The sequence below is a fragment of the Xenopus laevis genome, chromosome 9_10L, assembly GCF_017654675.1.
Source record: "Xenopus laevis strain J_2021 chromosome 9_10L, Xenopus_laevis_v10.1, whole genome shotgun sequence".
In the NCBI taxonomy this organism is placed as follows: Eukaryota; Metazoa; Chordata; class Amphibia; order Anura; family Pipidae; genus Xenopus; species Xenopus laevis.
In genome coordinates, this window is record NC_054387.1 from 63,634,869 (window position 1) to 63,658,884 (window position 24,016).

General features: G+C 39.7%; 1 protein-coding gene across 2 annotated transcripts in view; it reads right to left on the minus strand.

Moving 5' to 3' along the window:
• The window catches only part of dars1.L (aspartyl-tRNA synthetase 1 L homeolog), a 60,511-nt gene that overhangs the window by 18,854 nt on the left and 17,641 nt on the right, over positions 1–24,016 (minus strand). For both annotated transcript variants that reach the window (XM_018234306.2, NM_001092021.1), the window contains 4 exon segments: positions 23,467–23,524; positions 21,321–21,413; positions 18,533–18,635; positions 1,309–1,411 (listed from right to left, as the gene is read on the minus strand). In XM_018234306.2, coding sequence (XP_018089795.1) covers positions 1,309–1,411; positions 18,533–18,635; positions 21,321–21,413; positions 23,467–23,524 — 357 coding nt within the window.

Genomic DNA, 24,016 nt, shown 5'->3' on the forward strand with positions numbered 1-24,016 from the left:
GCGCTGTAAAAGACTCGTTGCAAGTTATCGCAAACGCTTGATTGCAGTTATTGCTGCTAAGGGTGGCCCAACCAGTTATTAGGTTCAGGGGGCAATTACTTTTTCACACAGGTTTGGATTTCTTTTCTCCCTAAATAATAAAAACCCTCATTTAAAAACTGCATTTTGTGTTTATTTGTGTTATCTTTGACTAATAGTTAAATGTGTTTGATGATCAGAAACATTTTGTGTGACAAACATGCAAAAGAATAAGAAATCAGGAAGGGGGCAAATAGTTTTTCACACCACTGTAAACATATGCTATATTTAGTTTTTAGGAAATGGTTTCTCCTAAATGATCAGTGTTACTGTGTAAGTCAATGGAGCAAATGGAGCTGTCAGTCTGTAAACAAGGGAACTTCAAGGCGAACAGAGTCTGACCCACTTCCTGCTTTTTTTCTTGCCTATAACACAACAAACAACTAAAAGAAATGTGAAGCTACATATTTCCAGTCTAGGCCTGTAGAGTACCCAGTCACAGGCAACAGAGGCAGAATCAGCAGCCTACAGTCCCATGTATGGCATTAAAACAATAACCATAGCAAGTTACATTTATTTGGGGCTAATACAGAAATTCATCTGACCACATGGAAAAAATTCCTTTGGCCAAGCACTACATGTGGTCATGGAGATGGTGAGCGGCTAGCCATTCATTGGCACGGGGACCAAACATTCACATGATCTCTAATAGGATACTATAGTGGCTCGGTTTGTCTGGTGATCTAGCACAGCTCTGCTCCAATTCCTCCATTATGAGGGCTGATAATCTCATAAAACATAAATTTGAGAGCCAAATTATAGTAAAATGAAGTCATACAAATACACATATGAAGCCATGGGCACACCAAGGGTCATAAAATATATGAGAGGGTGCATTTAGCTGTTGGACAGCCGTGATCTTCCAGAATGGTGGTTATGATCAGCAGCTCCATGTTCTCAGCACAAGCACCCAATGGGAGCAATCATCTACCTTACTGCTGAGCTCAGAGACATTGTTATCAGTTGAGGTTCAAAAACCACATTGACTCAAGAGCTGTAAAATGTAGTCTTGATAAAAAGCTATACTTTCTAGATGCAACATGTGCCGATGTTGGATAAAAGGATGCTCTACAGACACATCACTGCTTTGTATAATGTATCAGGGTTTCCCCAGTGCAATGGTTAGGAGGCTGTTACCATTCAGTATGTACATGACGTTACTGTAACTGTACCGCATTGTGTTCAATGTATGTGTGGTTAGCAATCTGCTTATCAGCACAACTCTCTTACTCTCTCAATATGAAGCTCCACATCTTGCTGGGTACAGCTCTCGATCTTCTGATCTACCTTGCGCACGACTCCTTCCACGTCAACAATGCTCTCTTTTGTGATGCTGTCAACAAGAATATGCTTGGTTAATGTCATTTGATGGCAAATACTTCTCACTGGTAAACTAATATGGTTTTATCAGCCATCTATGGCATCATGTGCCCATTTCCATTTGGCTGCACACAAGCCAATGGTGCAGTTTCAACTCCTCTCTTTAAGCGCAAAATATGTAACATTTGGTAGTATGACATTTAGTTACAAAGTGTGTTTTTTCAATAGGTTCTTATTTTGCATCTTTACAAAATCAAAAAAGAGAAAAACAGAGACAGAAGAAAAATAAACAATCATGCCTGGCACTTACAAGAAGACAGAGTTGAAAATGTGTTTTTATTAATTACTACAAATATTCTACTACTATAACTTGATTTTAGCTTTCCCTCCTCCATGTCCCACCTAAGATCCACTCCATTTCTGCAAACAAATCAGATAGTTCACAAACAAACTCTGCCTTTATATGGTCACAGAACTCCTCAGTGACTTCTAATATGAAAATATTAAATTATAATTTACATTAGGGAGGAATTATCCCTAATAATAGGAGTGATACTCAGAGTTTGCTGACCTTTATAACACAGCCTGAAGCCATTTCAGTTACGAAGGTTGAATATTATTTATCTAGATAGTTACACAAGAGGTCCACCCTATATTAAGTAAAAGGAAGAGAGTGGCTTCAAAGTTACTGATGTGAGGAACAGTTCCCAAGCTTGGGAGCCGGGTGACCCACATTGTTACAATTTGTCAGTGCACATACTGTAGAGATGATATTAGCAGATGTGGAATCAGTCTGGAAGCTAATGACTGAGAACTAAAGGAAGTTAAACCTCTAGCTTTAATAAAAAAGAGAATATATATGCATGGGGGAGGGGGGGGTTAAAAAAATGTAATTCAGAAAAGCAACAATGCCTGGATTAAAAACATCCGGTAGGAGTTTACTCAAAGTGTGGGAGAAATTGTGCTCACAGCCACTATGGGGTAAGCAAGAGCTCATAACATGCTTAGAGGCTTATTCAGTCATGGTGTGAACAAAATAAGTTATGGCATGAAACTGGACCTGGACTCGTCACTGAATACAAAACTTATTACGAACAATGGATTTTTATGCAAATCTAAAACACTTTTGATTACAAATTCAATGTTTCCATCATGAACTCAAACCTCTGAGATACAGGTCAGAGTTGGCCGGTGAGGCCCCTTCCTACAATGTGTGTTATTTTAGGCATTTAAAAGCCACATCTCTGTTACACCACAGTAAGTTCTTCATGCTCTTATAAACAAGGCAGCTGTTAATAGGGCAATAAAATACAGTAGTATGTCATTCAAAATAAAATTAAACCTGACATATTCTATTCAGATCACTCGTACTTTCTATTCCAAATAGCAGCTGATTAAACAATACTAGTGCAGGTCGGACCAGGGATAAGCCCAGCTATTTTCTGTGCATGTTTGATTGCCATAAAGGTAGTCAGCCTGCTCCTCTGTTTGAGCAACAAAGCTCTGGATTAAACAAACACAGGAAAGATGGCACCAGACTAGCACAAAAACCAAAACACCTTTAAGTTAACTTGTATTATGTAATAAAATGGCCATTTCTAAGCAACTTCTCAATTGGTCTTCATTATTTTTTTATTATAGTTTTTTAATGATTTGCCTTCTTCTTCTGACAGCTTTCAAAAGGGAGTCACTGGCCCCATCTAAAAACAAATGGTCTGTAAGGGTAAACATGTATTGTTATTGCTACTTTTGATTACTTATCCTACTCATCAGGTCCAGTCTCCTATTCAAATGAGTGCATGGTAATTAGGGTAATTTAGATCCTAGCAACCAGATGACAAATTGCAGGCTGGAGAGCTGCTTAATAAAAAGCGAAATAACAAAGTAAATACGGTAAATTAAAAATAATGAGAAATCAAAACCAATTGCAAATTGTCTCAGAATATCACTCTCTGCATCATACTCTACGTCATATTAAAAGTTAATTTAAAGATGACAACCCTTTTAATACAAAGCACTGCTTGTGTTTGGCAGCGGTATATTCATGAGGAGTAGAAGGGGTGACACATAGGAACCCCCCTATCAAATCCCAAACTGGCCTGGCCTGTGTCCAACACTGTGCCGTGCACCTTGGTTCAAGTACAGACAATCTGATGATAGGTACTAGGGTTGCCACCTTTTGAAGATGTTCATAGTTGCAGACAGAGGGGGTGGGGTGGCGACTCAAACTGGTGCAGAGTGATGACATAATAAGGGGTCGTGAGTGGAATCTGGATAAATCAGGGGAGGGAAAGTATAAGGCTTAAGTGGCAGTAAAGGGGGTGGAACCAAAGGCTACTATACTTATAACAGCAAGTGTATTGCTGTTAAATTTATAATACCAGTTCCGGCCCAGGCTAGGCCAGTAAATTAAAGGTCATTTGGCAACCCACATAATGATAGAGCCTATGGGTGATGTTCCTGAGTGGTTCCCAACAAGCAGTCTTCAGAACTTATCTGCTATCAACTGTGTATCCTGTGCTTGAATGGCTGCCCCAATGGCTACAGCAGCTTTTTTATATAAACTACATTTGTGTTTTTAAAGCAAACACACCAGTTTTACCAGTGCATAGCAACAGTACATTATATTGTCATTTCTTTAAAACAAACACTTTCATTTTATGGTGTTTCTGCTCCTTTAAGAGATCTAGGTGACTGGCACAGATTTTCTTGGGGAGACGCAGGGATGTGTATGGATGGGAATGGGTAGGCACCCAAACAACAATTACTTATAGGCCAGTGTAAACATGTAGCGCATCTGGCTATGCTAGACGTGTTTCCATAATCAACTATTTCTTCTTTTAAACTGGCCAGTTCATGTGTTGTTCTGCGAGTGTCTACCCATTCTCATCCATTTATCCCTGTAGGGCTAAAGGTTCAAAACTTGGAACTCTGGCCCCTACTGGATTACTGTTGAGAATCGTACAATTACTTGCCCTAATCTGTAATTATTGATGCAAGGAATGATCACATGGCCTCCAAAAATATACTTTAGGAATCCTACACAAAATGGCTATAGCCGTCACCTCCGCTGTTAGTGAGTGAGAAGGTCCCATAGTGAATGTAATAGATTGACAAGCTTAGGTGGCTCCATAAACTGGCAAAATGGTGGGGCACAGGGTTTACACTGACACAAAACATAACAGCGTGACTCATTAGGACAAATAACTGATTCTTTTAAAATTGTCTGTGAACCTGCGGCCACTGTGACCACAAATTTCCTCCGACAATACCATGAACTGTCAACAGCTTGTTGTGTGAGTGTGTGAGCATAATTAAAAGTGAAATCTGTCTGATGCTGGGAAACAGATGCAGGTTCAAGAAATAGATATGATAATGACGTATGTAGCTAAATCAAGATGACTGGCTACAGGTCTGCCCATAGCCAGAACCATTATAATATATAATATAATAGGTGTAACACAGCTGGGATCAAGGTGGCCCAACTGTGTCAATACATTGGACACATTTAGAAGATACATTTCCAATGTGGAGTTCTAGCTCAACAATATCTACACAGATTCCAATCACTGGAATAGGATTTATTTTTTAAATACAGTGAAACCTCAATTTTATATCCCCTGATTTAAAGTTTTCCCTCATTTTACATTGTTGTTTTGTGGTCCCAACTAGTTAGGTCCATACATATTTGGACAGACAACTTTTTTTTCTAATTTTGGTTCACAATAAATTTTAAATTTAACAACTCAGATGCGGTTGAACTGCAGACTTTCAGCTTTAATTCAGTGGGTTGAACAAAAAGATTGCATAAAAATGTGAGAAACGAAAGCCTTTTTTTAAAAACAATCACTTCATTTCAGGGGCTCAAAAGTAATTGGACCAGGGGTCCAAAAGTAATTGGACAATGGATGTAAATGCTATTTCATGGGCAGGTGTGGGCAATTCCTTTGTTATGTCTATCAATGAAGCAGATAAAAGCCCTGGAGTTAATTTGAGGGGGGGGGGTGCTTGTATATGGAAGATTTTGCTGTGAACAAACATGCGGTCAAAGGAGCTCTCCATGCAGGTGAAACAAGCCATCCTTAAATTGCTAAAACAGAAAAAACCCATCTGAGAAATTGGTAGTGTGGCAGGCGCTAGGGGCTGCAAGCCACTCATAAGCATCAAGAATAGGAAGGCTAGATTGGACTTTGCTAAAAAAAAAATCTTAAAAAGCCAGCACAGTTCTGGAAAAAAGTTCTTTGGACAGATGAAACCAAGATCAACCTCTACCAGAATGATATCAAGAAAAAAGTATGTAGAAGGAGTGGAACAGCTCATGATCCAAAGCATACCACATCTCTATAAAACATGGTGGAGGCATTGTGATGGCTTAAACGTGCATGGCTCCCAGTGGCACTGGGACACTAGTGTTTATCCATGATGTGACACAGGCCAGAAGCAGTTGAATGAATTCTGAGGTGTTCAGAGACATACTATACTGTCTGCTCAAATCCATCTAAATGCAGTCAAATTGATTGGGAGGCGTTTCATTGTACAATATAATGGACAATGACCCAAAACATAGAGCCAAAGCAACCCAGGAGTTTATTAAAGCAAAGAAGTAGAATATTCTTGAATGGCCAAGTCAGTCACCTGATCTGAACCCAATTGAGCATGCATTTCACTTGTTGAAGACTAAACTTCGGATAGAAAGGCCCACAAACAAACAGCAACGAAAAGCCGCTGCAGTAAAGGCCTGGCAGAGCATTTAAAAGGAGGAAACCCTGAATCTGGGGTTTTCAACCAAGTATTAGAAATGAACATTTTATTTTCAGTTTTTTAATTTGTCCAATTACTTTTGAGCCCCTGAAATTAAGTGATTGTGTTAAAAAAAGGCTTTAGTTCCTCACATTAAAGTCTGCAGTTCAACTACATCTGAGTTGTTTCATTTAAAATGAATTGTGGTAATGTACAGAACCAAAATTAGAAAACAAAATATTTATGGACCTAACTGTACACATTATGCATTCCCTGATTTGACACCTTTTTTCTGGTCCCCTGAAAAACGTAAAATAGGGGTTCTACAGTAAATGATTTATGCTACACGAAGTTCATGAGGCATCCATTACAACCATCCATTTATACAGACACTCATGTATTTTGGGGGGAGGGAACAATTGATTTAATTCTGTAAATATTATAGTCAGTTTGAACAGGAAATGTAATTAAATGGTAATGTCTTCTTTCTCTCACAAAGCAGCAGTCCTGCCCTGCTTTATGGCGGAGATTCTAGCTATCTGTAGAACAGAGCATTCTGTCCCAGTGGCACAGATCCCTATCAGATACATATTGTAAGCAGCAGTCCTGTTCTGCTTTATGGTTGAGATTTAAACCATACAAACGAGTATCAGCTTTTCCTAGTGATCTTAGCTAGTGATTTTTGGCTAAGGGCAATGGCACACGGGAGATTTGTCGCCTGCTGTAAAAATGCACTTCCACTGGTACCAAATTGCTCAAAAATGCTTTCACAGCTGCAAAAATGCAACTCGTAAGTTTTCCCTCTGCTAATTTACATTATTGCTGCTGGGAAAGCATTTAAGAGATTTGGCACCAGTGGTAGGGCATTTTTACATTGGATGACAAATCTCTCTGTGTGTGCCATTGCCCTAAGGCCTAGTAAACAAACCATTGATGTTCATAGTTTATCTCCTTGTGGCAGTAGATAAAGAATAAGTTTATCCTGTAATGTGTCTTGTGAGACATACCTAAGCACAAAAAGAACAAAATATACGTGACAAATTTCCCCTCCAAACCAACCTACTTTAGATAATATCTCACATAGATTTTAGGTGCAAATATCGCTTCATGTTTTGCCTATTTTAATGTCCATTGAAACAGGCAAATAAAGCCTGGAGACAGTAGGGTCATTTCCAGTATACCAAGTGGAACAGAGGCATGAGATTGCAGGAAATGATGAAGCCAATTAGGTTGATTGAAGTGACAGCAATCGGTCAGTGATCAAAGTGAGATCTGTCACCTCCTCCAATCAATGGATCCAGTCTTATAAGCTCTGCATGATTGTACTTCACTCACACAACAAAAGGTACAAGCTGGGCAAGATGAATGGCTCGCAGGACATACAGACCCAACTTTGTTTTCTGCATGTTCATTTCCTCAGGATTCAGGTAGCCCTGTACATTAATTAGCTCTTTGTTGAGTACAGTATTGGGAACAAAGGCAAATTATTTGAACTAAAAGGCCTGAACAAAAGAGAAAGTGAGTAAATTAACTGACTGCACAACAGTACATTATGTCATTAGCGGTTCACTCTTGTTTTTTTCTTGTTTCTTTAATAAGGGGGAATGGAATTCACACTTCTAATAATAGTACTTATCTTTGAAGATACCAGTAAATACAGGCATACTATACCCCCTCTGTAAATAGGTATATAAGAAGTCACTGAGGAATGCTGTAACCATATAAAGCCACAGTCAGTTTGTAGTTAGGGTTGCCACCCGGCCTGTATTTTACCGGCCTAGCCGGTAAAATACCTGCCAAGGCCGGGGCTGGTATTACAAATTTACCGGCAATGTAACTGCCGGTAAATTTGTAATACCCTTAAAAAGACCCCCTCGGCCCGCCCCCAATCCCCTGTAAACTTACCTTTTCTTTTGCCTCTTCTAGCGTCCATGGCCCCACCCCTTTTGATGTCCCCTCCCGCCCCTTTTGACATCACACCCTGCCCCTTTGAGGCCCCGCCCCCGGCAGCCGGTAAATTATTTTATAAAAGGTGGCAACCCTATTTGTAGTCTGTCTGAATTGTGTGCAGAGAAGGAGTGGCTATTGGGTGGCATCCCATAACTAGGGTCCAAATTACCCTAGCAACCATGCATTGATTTAAATACAAGATTGGAATATGAATTGGAGAGGCCTGAATAGAAGGATCAGTAATAAAAAGTAACAATAAGAAAACATTTGTAGCCGAGCATTATTTTTTTTAGAAGGCAGTCAGCGACGCCCATTTGTAAGTAGGGATGCACCGAATCCAGGATTCGGTTCGGGTTTCGGCCTTTTTCAGTAGGATTCAGATTCGGCCGAATCCTTCTGCCCAGCGGGGGTTCGGCTGAAGCCAAAATAGTGGATTCAGTGCATCCCTATTTGAAAGGGTCAAAAGAAAAAGGCAAATAACTATAAAAAATAATGAAAACCAATTGAAAAGTTGCTTAGAATTGGCAGTTCTATAACATAATAAAAGTTACCTTAAAGGTGAACCACCCCTTTAAGGCAAATGTTATAACTGATTCAATAGTTGCTATACGACAGATGCTGCTGAAAAACCAATGTAGCAAAAGTTATCGGTTCAGAATCTGCACCTGGATTACTGAGTTGTCAGACTGAAACAGTAAAGACAAAAACAGTATAGAATTCAGTTTTGGAAAAAATGTAAAAAAAAAAAAAAAAAAAAGTGAAGAAAGTCTATTTCCGGTGAACGATCTGAAAACAAATGAACTGAAAAAAGTGGATGGAAGGTAAACTACCTCTTTAATGTGAAAGAGAATCACGAGATACAACTTTCTGGAAATCCCCACCCATTTCTGTTTTGAAGTTGTTCAAAACAGATCAGATCAGATATGGCTGGAATAGATGACTGTTTTGTTTCCATACAAGGACCAATTGACAATCAAATCAATCTAGAAAGGGCAAATGAAAGTGGAGATGGGCCCACATCCAGGCATATTAAGCACTAGTCAAATGTTATGGGTAACAGCAATGGTATAGTTTGGCAGTCCTGATGATAAATGGGACCTATGGAGCATGGGTTGATTTTACAAAGACACAATAACTATATGTTCTTGGGCTCAGTAATCAAAATAAAAAAATTATGGGATATTGAATATTTAACTTCTCCTTTGTTATCCTGTATACAAAGTACAAGCACCACAGCAATAAAACAGTGAATACTGACTATAGAACAGTCCCCCGGCTGAGGGGGCTTGGAACGGTTACAGGGGGGGTTTAGCCTAAAGGCCAGTTAGAGTGAGAATTGGGGAGAATCGCTGTTTATTCTTCTAGATACACTTGAAAGTTCAGCATGAAGGTGATTTAGGATGAGGTTTGGGGGGAATATATAGCCTCTCTCTTGGATATCTTTGAAACTATGATGAAAGACTAATACATTATTTTCCTATATATGAGCTAAGGGAATACATGAGCAAAGTTGGGACCTGAACTGAAATAGCTTGATATCTATTATAAAAGGTCTAGGTCAAACTGGTGCCCCACTAGTGACCAGCCTAACCCACCAGAAACCTGCACCATCATGGGCCACAGTACAGATTCCTACTGCCAGCCAGACGCAACATTTTTTGGGTCTTAGGAATGCTGTGTCAGCCTTATGCAAGGAGATATACAAAATGGGCAAGATTGGTGCATGTCTTAACTTCCTGTCAAGTCCAGACTGGCAATCTCTGGCTCTCCTGGTTTCACTGTTTTACCAAGTAGTGTTTCCAGTTGCTGGATTCCTAATCTAAAATCTCTGCAGTGTGTCAGACTCACTATACTAGGGAGCCTATGAGTGACATAGTAATAGCAGTTTTTGTATAGTATGGTGAGATTGTGTCTAGGTGGGAGGCAGATTATACTCTCGGTTCCGTTGTCAGTCATCAACAAGTACAAAAATAAGACTCTAGTTTTGTTTTTAGGAAGAGTTTCATTTTCCACGCAGGAGATAAATCACACCACCAACTGAAAGGAATTATCATCCTCTCCTTTACACTTCAAAGGTGAGGAGTAAAAATTCACTTTCCATTCAACTAGAACTGAAAAACCAGTCCCTGATATTGTCTCCCTGTTGGTCAATTCTGAAGCATGGCAGCACTAGCCAGACTATGGAATCAATATACATATGCCTTCGCCAGTAAGATTGTTAGTGGCAACGAGAGATGGAGACATAAGAGGCAGATGAGGAAGTGCTATATTCAGGCTACAACAGTCTGTTCCTCTTACTTTCTAGTATATAAATAAAGTGTTTACGCATATATACCCAGCTGGCATCCTCCCCCAGGTCACATGATTTCTTGGCAAACTCTTATTGGACAGAACTCAGTGAGAAATGCCTACGTGATAACCAACACAATAGGTGTGGATTCACTATAATCGAGTCACGGGATATTAAAGGAGAACTAAAGCTCAACAAAGAATTAGGCTAGAAATGTACATATTATGTTTTGGGCTTCTGTACCAGCCTCAGGCCACCACAATCTTAGAATGTCAGTGGCTCTTAAGATGTCCCCAGTAGTTCCGCAACTTCTCTTCTGACAATTCAACACACATGCTCTGTGCTGTTATTAGTTACCTGATGCAGATAAATTCGACTAACAGGTGTTAGACTGTGGCACAGACACGCTAGACTATTCCTAGCATAGAAGGAGACCCAGCAAGCAGATTCCATGGGAATTCTTCTGGGGACTGCAGACTTAATAACTGGCTCTAATTATATACACTATCTTTCTACACAGATACTAAATATTGCATATCCAGCAAGTTACTGACCTGATGAGAGCAGGCTGGGGGAGAGGGCACAGGGTGATGATGAATTTTCTCTATATAAGCAGCTGCTGGGACTGCTCAGGCTGGACATCCTCGTGTAATTAGATACAGTACATATATATGTAACATATTAAAGCAATTAAATTAGATTCTATCTATATCTATCTTAAACTAGAACGTAAGAGGGCATGGATTTTTGTGCAGACAGCACATTTCTTCCCTTTATAATTAACACGTATAGAAGGGATGTATTGCTTATTGCATGCATGGAAAATCCCCTTTCTGGATAATTTTAGATATAGATACAGGTCGGAACTGCCATATTGAACCATAATGGGGTGGTTCACCTTTAACGTAATTTTAGTATATTGTAGAACAACCAATTCTATGCAACTTTTCAATTGGTTTTTATTATTTATTTTTTATAGTTATAAAACAAATGCTCTGTAAGGCTACAAATGTATTGTCATTGCTACTTTTTATTGCTGATCCTTCTATTCAGACACTCTCCTATTCATTTTCCAGTCTCTTATATATATCAATGCATGGTTGCTAGGGTTATTTGGGCCCTAGTTACCAGATTGCTTAAAATGCTAATTGAAGAGCTGCTGAATAAAAAGCTAAATTGCAAATTACCTAAGAATATCAGTCTCTACGTCATACTAAAAGTTATCTCAAAGGTGAACAACCCCTTTAAATTCTAAAAGAATCATTATGGTGGTGCCGATGTATAAATGCAAATATACAAGAAAGGTATGTTCTGGGAACACACTAAGTTATATCCACATACTGTACTAGGGGAAACATATGGCAGCAGCTACGTATATGTATAAATACAAATATACAGAGAAGGAATGTTCTGGACCCACAATAACCTATATCCTCATCCTGTACTGTCTAAGAAAAACAATATGTCCACCTACTTGCACAAACAAGGCAACTATCAAGAGTGGGAGAGGCAGAGTATGCCAGTCAGAAGCTGGTGTCAGAAAGGACCACAAGTGATTCACAGAAAAGGAGTAGGCAGGGTTTGGTGATATCTTTCGCAGCTATGTATGAGTAGTATGAGGGCCCAAGATTAGTGATAGCAGCACTGTGTGCAAATTGAAAAAATACAAAGTGGGTATGTATTGTACACCCAGTGAGCTATACCTTATACAGTACAGACCAGACAGCTGTAACTGCCATGTTGCTAGGTACTACTGAGGTATTCTCCACAGGCCGCTACCTGCTATCACTAGATGGTGCTGTTCTGTTTAAGAAATTGACATGAATATCGGACTGTTGTGTCAGCGGCACCCACCCATAAGGAAAATGCAGCTATCCAGTGAGTCCTGTGTATAGTATAAATCTAATCCCCTCTTTATTCACAGATTGTCTCAGAAGTCAGTCTGACCACACAGGTGCTTCCCCTAACTGCAGAGCATGACTACTGATCTGGAGGAAAGCACCACAGACGTCAAGCTTTTCCAATAAAACCCCCAATTTTTTTGTTTCTGCTATGACTACATATAAGAAAATAAATTAGTTCCCTGAATGAGGGATGGGAACACACACACCATGGGCTATTCAGTCCCTAAATGGACGTTGGGGTACCCCCAAGTGAATTCCCTAATTCACTCGCTTCCTGAAGAGAAATGTAAATATATATATATATATATATATATATATATATATATATATATATATATATATATATATATATATATATATATATATATATATATATATATATATATATATATATATATATATTTGAATCTGTATTCTTTAAAGGGATACTGTCATGGGGAAAACATTTTTTTTTCAAAATGAATCAGTTAATAGTGCTGCTCCAGCAGAATTCTGCACTAAAATCCATTTCTGAAAAGAGCAAACAGATTTTTTTATATTCAATTTTGAAATCTGACATGGGGCTAGACATATTGTCAATTTCCCAGCTTCCCCTAGTCATGTGACTTGTGCTCTGATAAACTTCGATCACTCTTTACTGTTGTACTGCAAGTTGGATTGATATCCCCCCCTCCCTTTCCCCCCCAGCAGCCAAACAAAAGAACAATGGGAAGGTAACCAGATAACAACTCCCTAACACAAGATAACAGCTGCCTGGTAGATCTAAGAACAGCACTTAATAGTAAAAACCCATGTCCCACTGAGACACATTCAGTTACATTGAGAAGGAAAAACAGCAGCCTGCCAGAAAGCATTTCTCTCCTAAAGTGCAGGCACAAGTCACATGACCAGGGGCAGCTGGGAAATTGACAAAATGTCTAGCCCCATGTCAGATTTCAAAATTGAATATAAAATTTGCTCTTTTGAGAAATGGATTTCAATGCAAAATTCTGCTGGAGTAGCACTATTAACTGATGTGTTTTGAAAAAAAACATGTTTTCTGATGACAGGATCCCTTTAAAGTAAGTTTACCATTTCACAATACCTGCTTTAAAACCCCCATATTCATTTTTTTAAAGGGGAACTCCATCCAAACCTGTTTTTGCTTAATGAAAGAAAATGTTATTCTAAGCAACTGCCCAATTTACATTTACTTTATATTCCCATTGGTTTTAAAGTTATGTGCAAATGTAATTGCGACTGAAAGGGTTATAAGTCTCTCCCTGGTTCTGGCACTTTAAACAATGTATCAGAAGTCAGATCTCCTTCAGGCCTGGTATCGCCTGGCTTCTCCTACATTATTTAGTGTGCAGAGAATATAAACAACCACACATATTAGCCACTAGGGGCAAAATAAGCTCCCTACCTGCACTCTGATTATACCTTGATATCTAGATATCTACCCTTATTTTAAGTTTTTCTGGGGACCAGGAAAAAATTATGTAAAATCCGAGAAAATGTAAAATCAGTGAAAAGTGTTAAAGTAACCTTTTATTCAAGTACTGAAAGGATATAAGCACAGGAGTCCATTTTACTTTGACATACAATATTTACTGTGATGGGCGAATTTATTCGCCAGGCGCGAATTTGCGAAACCAGTGTGAAAATTTTTGCTGTTTTGCGAATTTCGCGGGAAATTCACTAATTTCTCAGCAAAGTGAAACGCCCCAAATTCGCCAATCACTATTAATAACAAGGGTTAAGCATAGCAGCGTTAATGTTACAATATGGGGGGACATGTGCAAGGCCTCTCTGTCAGTCACATACACAACCTAAAGCAATAAGTGATTGGGTGCAGGACTGTATAAGGGGCAGACTAATTAAAATTGACCATTTACATGCAGAACCATGGAAAAATATACATCTGGTTAGTATTTTAAACCTCTTTATTTCACAATAATAATTCATAGAGGAAAAAAAGCAGTTTTTGGGAACATCTGGACAAAATTTTGATGTAAAAACCCGGGAAAACACTACTTAAAATTAGCAAAAAGCACCCATGGAAATGCATTACAAATTGGTGGGACTAAAAATAAAAAATTTAAAATGCGGGAAAACTTAAAATCAGGGTACTTAAAATTGAGGGTTCACTGTAGTTATTCTGGGCATATATCCCGAAAGATGCAAGTCCGACGGTGGCGGTGCTTGCACGGGAAATAATTGGGGTTTTGAGCAGATTATGGGTTCAGAACAACAGACAGTTGCCAAATGGATAAAGGTCATGAAGGAGATGCTTTTTTCATTGGGGCACAATTCTACTTGTTGCCAGGGCATTCAAATAGGGGGCTCATTAGGCTATTAATTGAAGCCCTGCTATCTGGAAAGTATGGGACCCAATGATCATTGGTGGTGGCCTATCCATCCTACTTAGTTGGCAGGCAGACAAACCAAGGGAAATAGTCAGGCAGAGGGCTAATGACCATGCCAAATAAGTAGTATGAAGTACATCAAAAGCGCATTACAGAGTTTATATGTCATTATCATATAGGTTTCATACTATTGCTTCTTTTTTATCTCCATGGAAAGCTTTCAACACCCTCAAAGGCTAAAATCAATAGGCAGACGTGTAACCAATGCAATGTTGCACTAAGCAGTCTTGTTTGTTTTGCAGCCTTGCAGTTGGCACAGCAGAAATGAAAACATGGGCTGTCTCTGCATCCCCAGCTGCCTCTGCCCAATTTATATCCATCAGCACAGCTCTAAATAAGCAACACATAATCTGCACTGACAGACTGGCCAACGAGACCAACAGGGAAGATCCAGAAAACATACCATTGAGCCAATGAACACAAAGGTTGTAGCCCACAATTCTGGAATGATACTCCATACACTATTCATAATCGGAAAATTATAATACAATGTATATTAAACACTAACATCAGTGTTGTCTTTTAGACTGCATGCTCTAATGAGCATGACCCTGTTTACCTTGCTACTGTATAGTGCTGTGTAATAGGGTGGCTAATAAAAAAATATGATAATCTGAGCTTCACAAACACAGGGCAGCAAGAGATTCCTGAACTACAACTCCCAGCAATCTTCCATTAAATCAGATAGAAAGGAAAAATATGGAATAAAAGGAACGACACTATAATACACAAAGGCTTCAAATACACCACCCTACTGCTCATCCTTCTTCTGGGCTGCATATATAATCTGCACTGCAGGTTCTGACTCTGGATGCATTGGATCTCTTTTCTTTTGTCTAACTGAAATACGTGGTCAGAACCTGATTGCACCAGCAATAAAAAAATATAGAACTAGACTGCCAGTTAAAAGGGCCAAAGTGCCAGTCAAAGGGTATTGTCTGTGTTAGTAATAAACTGCCATCTCTGTAGTGAGGGTAATTCCCATGAGGTTGCTGTACCAGCAGCACCGAATATAAACGTGTGTGTCTGGAATGATATCGGCAGTGATTACAAATTCACACAATGAGCGGCCCATGGTTACAAACTGATTGGAATCTCTGTGGCAACTGCATGCCATGCGTGCAAGGTCATGTTTAAAGATCAGGCGCTACCTTATGGGTAAGGAGATGGGCATTAGCCAATAGGGTTTGGTGTTGATGCTGCCCCCAAGCACCACCCATATCTCCCACAGCCAAACATCCTTCTAAGCATGAAAAAGGGCTTGTTCTCATCCCATGATACACAAAGAGCATAGAAGGCAGGGGAATTAACATATCTCTAACTACTCTCCATACGAGACAGGTTGCTTTCTCATCTCTTTGTCTCCTACCAGAATTACTTTATAGGCATCACATGTTCAACGGGTTTCTTCCAAAATATTTTTTTTTTTCTGGGAGAGTGTTGGCTGACATGGAAAAGAGACAAGGAATGGATTCATTCACCTTTATGGCAATGGCTCATGAGAAGATTAGTTTCCGCAATACATTATTACAGAGAAGGAGCATTTGGAGGAGATAAGTTGTCAGCAGAAGAGATTTACTGTGGGCAACTAGGCTCCTCATGTGCCTTTGCTCTTAGAAAGTATAATATGATGGCAGAGCATAGTGTATGCAAAGAAAATTGCTTCTCAGTATATTTGTGATCATACAGGTAGGAGCTGCCATATTGTTTTACTTATACAATACATCACAATGGCAGAACATTTTATTTCTGTATATTTGCATATTTATCGTGAATAAAGTACTCCTCTATTGTAAAATACAAGGATATTATAATTCACCAAGGAGTTTCATGACGGTATAAAAGCACAAGGCCATAGGAACTCCGAAGTGACTTTTAATATCCTCATATTATCATCAACAGGGAGAACTCAGTTTATCTTATTACACGTGTTTCAGTGAGTCCTGTGATAGAAATAACATCATTAAGTTCCGATTATAGCCGACGACATTACTAAGCACTGTTTATAAGGATATAATTTACAATATAGCCCTCCAACTCCTCTTCCCTCTGCCTAGCTGTTTAAATTATCTGCACTGCAGGTTTTGACTCCTGATACAACATGCACGGGTGGTGTTCCTTAAAGGAATTCTGTTATGATTTTTATGGTGTAGTTTTTATTTCTAAATTACACTGTTTACAATGCAATTAATTCACTCTACCATGTAAAATTTAATTCCTGAACCAGCAAGTGTATTTTTTAAAAAAAATTTATAATATTGGTGTGTAGGCAACCATCTCAGGTCATTTTGCCTGGTCATGTGGTGTCAGAAAGAGCCAGCACTTCAGGATGCAACTGCTTTCTGGCAGGCTGTTGTTTCTCCTACTCAATGTAATAATGTGTCTCAGTGGGACCTGGATTTTACTATTGAGTGCTGTTCTTAGATCTACCAGGGAGCTGTTATCGTGTGTTAGGGAGTTGTTATCTGGTTACCTTTCCATTGTTGTTTTGTTAGGCTGCTGGGGGGGAAAGGGAGGGGGGGTGATATCACTAACTTGCAGTGCAGCAGTAAAGCGTGACTGATCAGATGTTTATCAGAGCACAAGTCACATGACTGGGGCAGCTGGAAAACTGACAATATGTCTAGCCCCATGTCAGATTTCATAATTAAATATAAAAAAATCTGTTTGCTCTTTTGAGAAACGGATTTCAGTGCAGAATTCTGCTGGAGCAGCACTATTAACTGATGCGTTTTGAAAAAACATGTTTTCCCATTACAGTATTCCTTCAGTACACTTATGAGCGCACAGTGAAGGGCTCTTCTGTTCACATGACCTACTGTAAAGTTTACAGACTCTTCTCCAATCTCATCTTAGCTTGCCTTCAGGCTGAGTCCCATCACCAAACCTTGGTCCAAAGCGGGCAGCCCCAAAGTCTGGGAATTACTGGCAAATACATCCTTAGCATTAATAAATGAGAGAAAACTGCCATAGCGTTTGCCTCAGCTGAGGCATTCTCTGAATGTGACACAAACCACAGCCTTAAGCTCCCCATAGACGCGGCGATTCTTTTTGCTGAATGACCGATTTTAGGGAAGCCTGACCAATCCTTTGAAATTATCGTGCGGTTAGTGGTATTCGAACGATCGTACATCTTACGATTTTTCGGCCGGCATCTGTCGGGAAATTGATCGGCCAGGTCAAAAAATCTTTGTCGGTCCCAGTGCAATCTATCTATGTTTGCAGGGCCAAGCAGGCAGCTCCCCTTAGTTTTCCTGGTAAATTGGTCTTTTTAGTTGATGGTAAATGCGTACGATCGTACGATCGTTCTGAGAAGATCGTGGTCTCACGATCAGATCTGATCTTTTAAAAATCTCAACATCTATGGCCAGCTTTAGTGTCAACAGACAATTTCCATCCTAAACCTCCTACACTGCTGCAAACAATATCCCTGCCCCCTCATATAAATACATATAGTTTGTGCAGGTCTATGACTTACTAATACGATAAGTTTCTCTTTAAGAAATCATTCCTTCTTCCTTCCCCAGCCTCCCTGCTTTAGCCAAGGGCTTTTGTTGCGGCTAGTGAAAGCAATGTGGCCAGTAAGTGGATTGGCTCCCGCTCCAGCGGGTCCCAATGCATTTAGCCCATTCAGCTCTATTGAGAGAGAGGGGGGGGGGGGGTAATGCATTCAGGGCAGTGGCAAAGTGACACTTCTTTAAACAACTTCTACTTTTCTCTTCCTCCCTCCTCTGAACAAATGGAGCTTTCAGGGGGAATGTGTGAAACTGGTCCCAGCCCTTCCAACACTCCAGTTCTCACCATTGTGTGTGCAGGACAACAGGATATAATCGCTTACTTACTTGGCAGCAAATTTCACCATCTGCTTGCTTGCGCGCTCTCCAACCGCCACCAGAGCTTGCACATTGAACTGCTGCTGACGCAGAACCAAGAAACACTGCTTTCCTGCACAGAGAAAATTCAGGTGTATTGTGCACTTATGTAAGAATTGTGCAAAAGGTTACAGCAACCCTATAAAGCCTATTCACAGACTTATTCTGCAATCATGCAGACAATGCAAGCTGCGTATCAATATGCAGACAGGATTCCTTCTGAATAAAATGGTTGTCGGGGGGACACCTGTTTTATTATTTTTAATTGCTTCTCTCTTTCGGGCCCTCTTGCATTCTGACTGGCAAACGGCTGCCTGGTTGCTATGATAATGATGTCCTAGAAACTAGGTTGTAATTGAAATTCCAAGTATGATAATGGTAGGGGGAAAAACAGAAGGTTTGAGATGGGAAGCTGCATGTATCATACCCTGCTAGCTCATGTTCCCTGGTTTTTGACTGGTTAACTGCATTTCTATACCCACTACATGCAATACATACAAAAGCACAATGAAAACACCAAAATAAACCTTAAAATGTACATTATGTGCTTCAGAGAGATTCTTACTTCATAGGGAGTTTATTTTTGGATGTTTCTAATGATGAAAAGATTTGAATTGAAAAGAAAAGAAAATAACCATTTGCCATAACAAATTTACAGGCACTGTAGCCTGTCTGTGGGTGGACAATAGTTGCAAACAAACTCCCCTTTCAGAGGCAACTGTTACCTGGGTTGGCACAATAAAGCAATGTTTATTCTGAAAACCTAAAATAACAGGGCAAAAGCATAGAGTACACAGTGATGTGGGGTTTATACAAGGTAGCATAATGCAGTCAGAAATAACTGTATATAGGCAGCTGTTTGAAATGGACTCGTACCTCTGCCACTGAAAAGGAAGCATTTCATTATACATAAGTGCTATTCATTGTTAAATATTTGCTAATTGAATAAAAATTGGTTTTGCAAGTAATTCCCACAGGTGGGACTTGGATTTGATTGTTTTGGCCAATCGATTGTACATTGCAGTCAGCGTCCTTGGAGTGCTTGGCTGGGGCAGTCTTTTAGAGCAATTAGAAATCCATGCTCCTTAACAGTTTCTGGACATCCCCAATAAATAGAAATGGCCAATTCTTCCCCAAGAAAAAAAAACAGCCTGATCATGTATGATAATAGTTGTATGGATCTTCAATTCTTTCAGGCTTTTATTGTCCTTTAAGCCAGTCCTTGTTTCAGATCTAGCTTTGTTCCCAGGTGGTCCACTCCTCAGGGCATTAGCCTTTTCTGTAGGTTCTGGGGAGTAGACTCAGGTTGTCAGGAATTCTATCAACTCCCAACAATCATCCTGTTTTTATGTGAAAATGGGACAGTGTAACTCAGAGCAGCCAGGGTGGCAGATACCACAAAGATGACTTGTTTGTAGCCTTTGGTGGAGCATTGATACATCACCATGCTGTCTCCTGCCAAAGGTTTCAGTTTAACATAAATAGCTCATCAGAATTTATACAGCACAGAACACATTTTTATTGTTAAATGCCTTGTTAATCTTGCTTTAGCAACAGATCTTATTTCTTACACTATAAAGATGCTGGCACATGGGCAGATTTGTTGTAAAGTAACTCGGTGATGGGAAAACATATACCTCACAAGAAAAAATCAGGCAACTTCATAAAATGAAGCACTGCATGTTTTTCCGCCAGTGAGTTACGTTATTGCTGGTGGGAAAGCATTTCGGGGAGATTTGCTGCCCACGGTATCAGGTGATAAAACTCACTAGTCTAAGGGTTAGTTCACACGAGGTGATTCGGGGAGATTTTGTCACCTGACGACTAATCGCCTCGTCTTCTGAGCGACAATCTCCCCAAACTGTCACGTGTTTTCCCATAGACTATAATGAAAAGTCGCCTGCACTAAAGCACAAGCGGCGATACGTTTTCTATAGTCGTCCAAAGTTGACTCACTGAGGCAAATTCGGGCAACTATGGAAAACGCATCGGCGCCTGTGCATTAGGGCAGGTGACTTTTCATCATAGCCAATGGGAAAACACGTTGAGGCGGTTCCGGGAGATAGTTGCTCAGAAGACGAGGCGATTAGTCGTTAGGCAAAAAAACAAATCTCCTCGTGTGAACTAACCCTAAGTACAATGACAGATGGGGCATTTTGTCACTCACTGTAGCACATATTAATCGCAGGTGACAAAATATCCGGTCATTGCCCTTAAGCATACTGGGCCTAACACTGGCTGCCAACTTGGCATCTTAGTCCATGTATTGGGCAAAAAAGATGTCACTTGTGTTTATTTATGGACCCTACATTTTATTGTTTTTGTCTAGATCCTGCATTTTCTTCTTTTATGTAGTACCTGGGGTTTCTGAGAATTAAATATTCTCCAAGTCACCTGCTGCAAGCCTAAAGATGGTGATACACGCGCCAATATAATTGTATGAAATCAGGCCGTGTGTGGACTCCAAATAATAGTGCTTACAATTTCATACCATGGTGATCCATCGTTTAGTCGGTTGAATAGATTAGAAAATTTGTTGGCTAACGATAATATCTTTGCATGTATTGTCTGACGATATCCATGGGTGACTGTCACTACTATTTCCAGAACATTGTCTGATTTTGGTATTTTTCCTACTTTAATCCGACAATTTAAATCTGATTGTTGCATTAAAGCGTACATCGATAGCAAAACGTTCTCTGTATGACAAATAAAATCTGAACATATGTTGCCAGCTTTAGCCAAACAGAGCTCTTACCTTTTGCCCTGCTTGTGTGAACCCTGGCACGGACCCAGACTGTTTCATCGGCTATCTGTACAGTGAGGTCCTTCACCCGCACTAGCACCCGATCTAGATAAGGAAAGGGCAGGCAGTGAGTGTACAGGCATTACTTTGGAATTTAATAAAGTAAATCTGCTCTTTTGTCCCCTGAGTAAGTGAAGTAGTGACCAATATATTCTATTTTTGCTTTACTCACTAATTTTATACTAACATTAAAGAGGTACTAAATGAATTATGTATAATAAGTGTATTATGTGTGGTGGACACAGAAGAGATGGATGGAAGTAATATAAGGACCAGAAGGTGTGGGTTAATGAATGAAGGATGGGAAGCAGAGGTAGGTGGAGTAATATGGGTTGAAGCAATAGAGAATAGAGTTGACAAAGTGGGTAAGGTCATTTGAGCAGGTCTGGGATGAGGCAAACAGGGGAAAGTGGTGAGTGGGTGCAGCAAAAAGAGCCAAGGTAGAGGAGGGATGTAGGTGGTCTAATGTATAGAGGGAAGTGAAAGGCAGGTGGCATTAGGGAGAAAGAGGCAAACTGGGGGAAATTCAAGGGGGGGGGGAGTAGAGCTTGCATACATGGAACGATATAAGCTGCCACTTTTATGCAGTTTATTGTGGTATAGGGCCTTCCCAATGGACTCCAAGGTCAATATCTGGTAGCAATCTGCAAAATATACACCAGTGCAATAACCCATCACATTTACAGATAGAATCATAAAAGTAAATCTGAACCATAACACTCTGGTAGCACATTTGCCCCTGGTACAAAACCACATATTTTCTAGATAATTTAGTAGAACATTTCCTGAGATTAAGCAATGAATGATCTCAGTCAAATCAATAAGTATCAAAAGCTGCCTCGCTTTGAACATGCCACACACACCTCTACCTGTCTCTCTGCAAACACACAAGGTCGCATTCACATTTTTCAGAGCACCCAAGCCTTCATATATGTCGGCTGATATGGGTAACAACTGTTTAAGAGCTTGTTACTGCTAAAGTTAGGGACTTTCAAAATGATGAGGCTAAGTTTCTGCAGTAACTATTTATCCAGTAAAGGCATTTGGCACATGCATTCAGTGAATGTACAAAACATTCTTTTTTTTTTTAAACTGTATAGTCAAATCTCTGTCTCTGATAAACAGGATATTGACGCAGGTGTTGCCGAGTTACAGTTAGGGGATTTCACTGTGGTTCTGCAAATGCTGGAGGCCTTTACATAGCAGTTTACTTGCTGGAAGCTGAAGTACAACATTTAAGGTACAGAAGGTTTCTTACAGATGTGCACAGAGGGTGGCTGTCAAAATACCTGACAAAAGGGGTGGTAAAACCACAAAATTAAATGTGGGAAGTAGAGCCTTTTCCAGGCTTGACTTGATGCTACATGGAAAAAGGAATTCAAATTAAGTGTAGAAATGACTATGCAGTTATTCCAGGCAGGAGTAAGCTCATTAGTGTAGGACCTGAATGTGAAAGGTGATGGCAAAATACTTGATATGATATTTTTTGCCACCTGTAATGAAATGCAGTGTCTTTAAGTGACGACTAATGTACAGTGTGTCATTAGGAATATTGGATACTTTAAGTATTCTGCACCTTTTACTGATGAGACACTGGCACCATTTTATTGTTGAAGAGAAGCTGAGTGACAATAGTAGAACTGGTGTATTTGCTTCAGAAAGACTACTAAAATAGCTTATATACACAAGCTGCTGTTTAGCCATGGGGGCAGAAATTGAGTTTGGAAAAAGGAGAAAAGGCACAGGGTACATAGTTGATAACAGAAAAGTTGTATTCTACAGAGCTTATCTGTTCTTTTACTATGTAAACCTGAGCAATTTATCATTTTTTCCACCTTGAATGGCTGCCTCCATGGCTACACAGCAGCCTGTTTATATAAACTATAGTTGTCTTTCTGAAGCAAACACACAATTTTAACCAGTGCAGGGCAACAGTATATTATAAATGATTTACTTTAAAACATTTTAAAGGGTTTGGTCATGCTTCACCAATGTGGATATACACTACAATCTCAAATACCCATTCTCCTCCCCAAGGAAGTAGGCTGGTACATATAAAGTGAGCATTATTCCATTAATCCAACAGATTATTCTTTACCTGGTTTGTCTTGAGACTGGATCATTGAAGGGACGCCATATCTCTCTTCAGCAAAATCCTAGAGGGAGAATTATATTTAGGGAACTATAGGAGTGGGGAATCTCAAATCTGTTCAAAACATATATGGCAACCGCCAACAGAGCTCACTATAAATATGATATACTGAAAGTGATACTGTGGGTTCTGCCTGTAATATCTGAAACCACAACATCTTCAGAACAAATGTGTGAAGCAGCAGGTCATATAATTTATTAGCACTGGAGACAAACATCACCGGTGGTGTTGCCCATAGCCAATTAGCAATTAAATTGTTTTAGTTAGAAAACAAGAGTAAAGATCTGATATCCCATTGTCATTAAAGGAGAAGGAAAGGTATGTTATACTTGGGGGAGCCAAATGTAAGGCACCCCTAAGTGATTTTCAGGTATTTACTTACCTGAAACCCTGGGCCGGTGCTCCTATCAGCAGAAAACTGCACCAGCCTGGGGTTATACCAGTGAGCACCACGAAACGATCCTCTCCCGGCTTCTTCTTTCTTCAAATTTCCCGG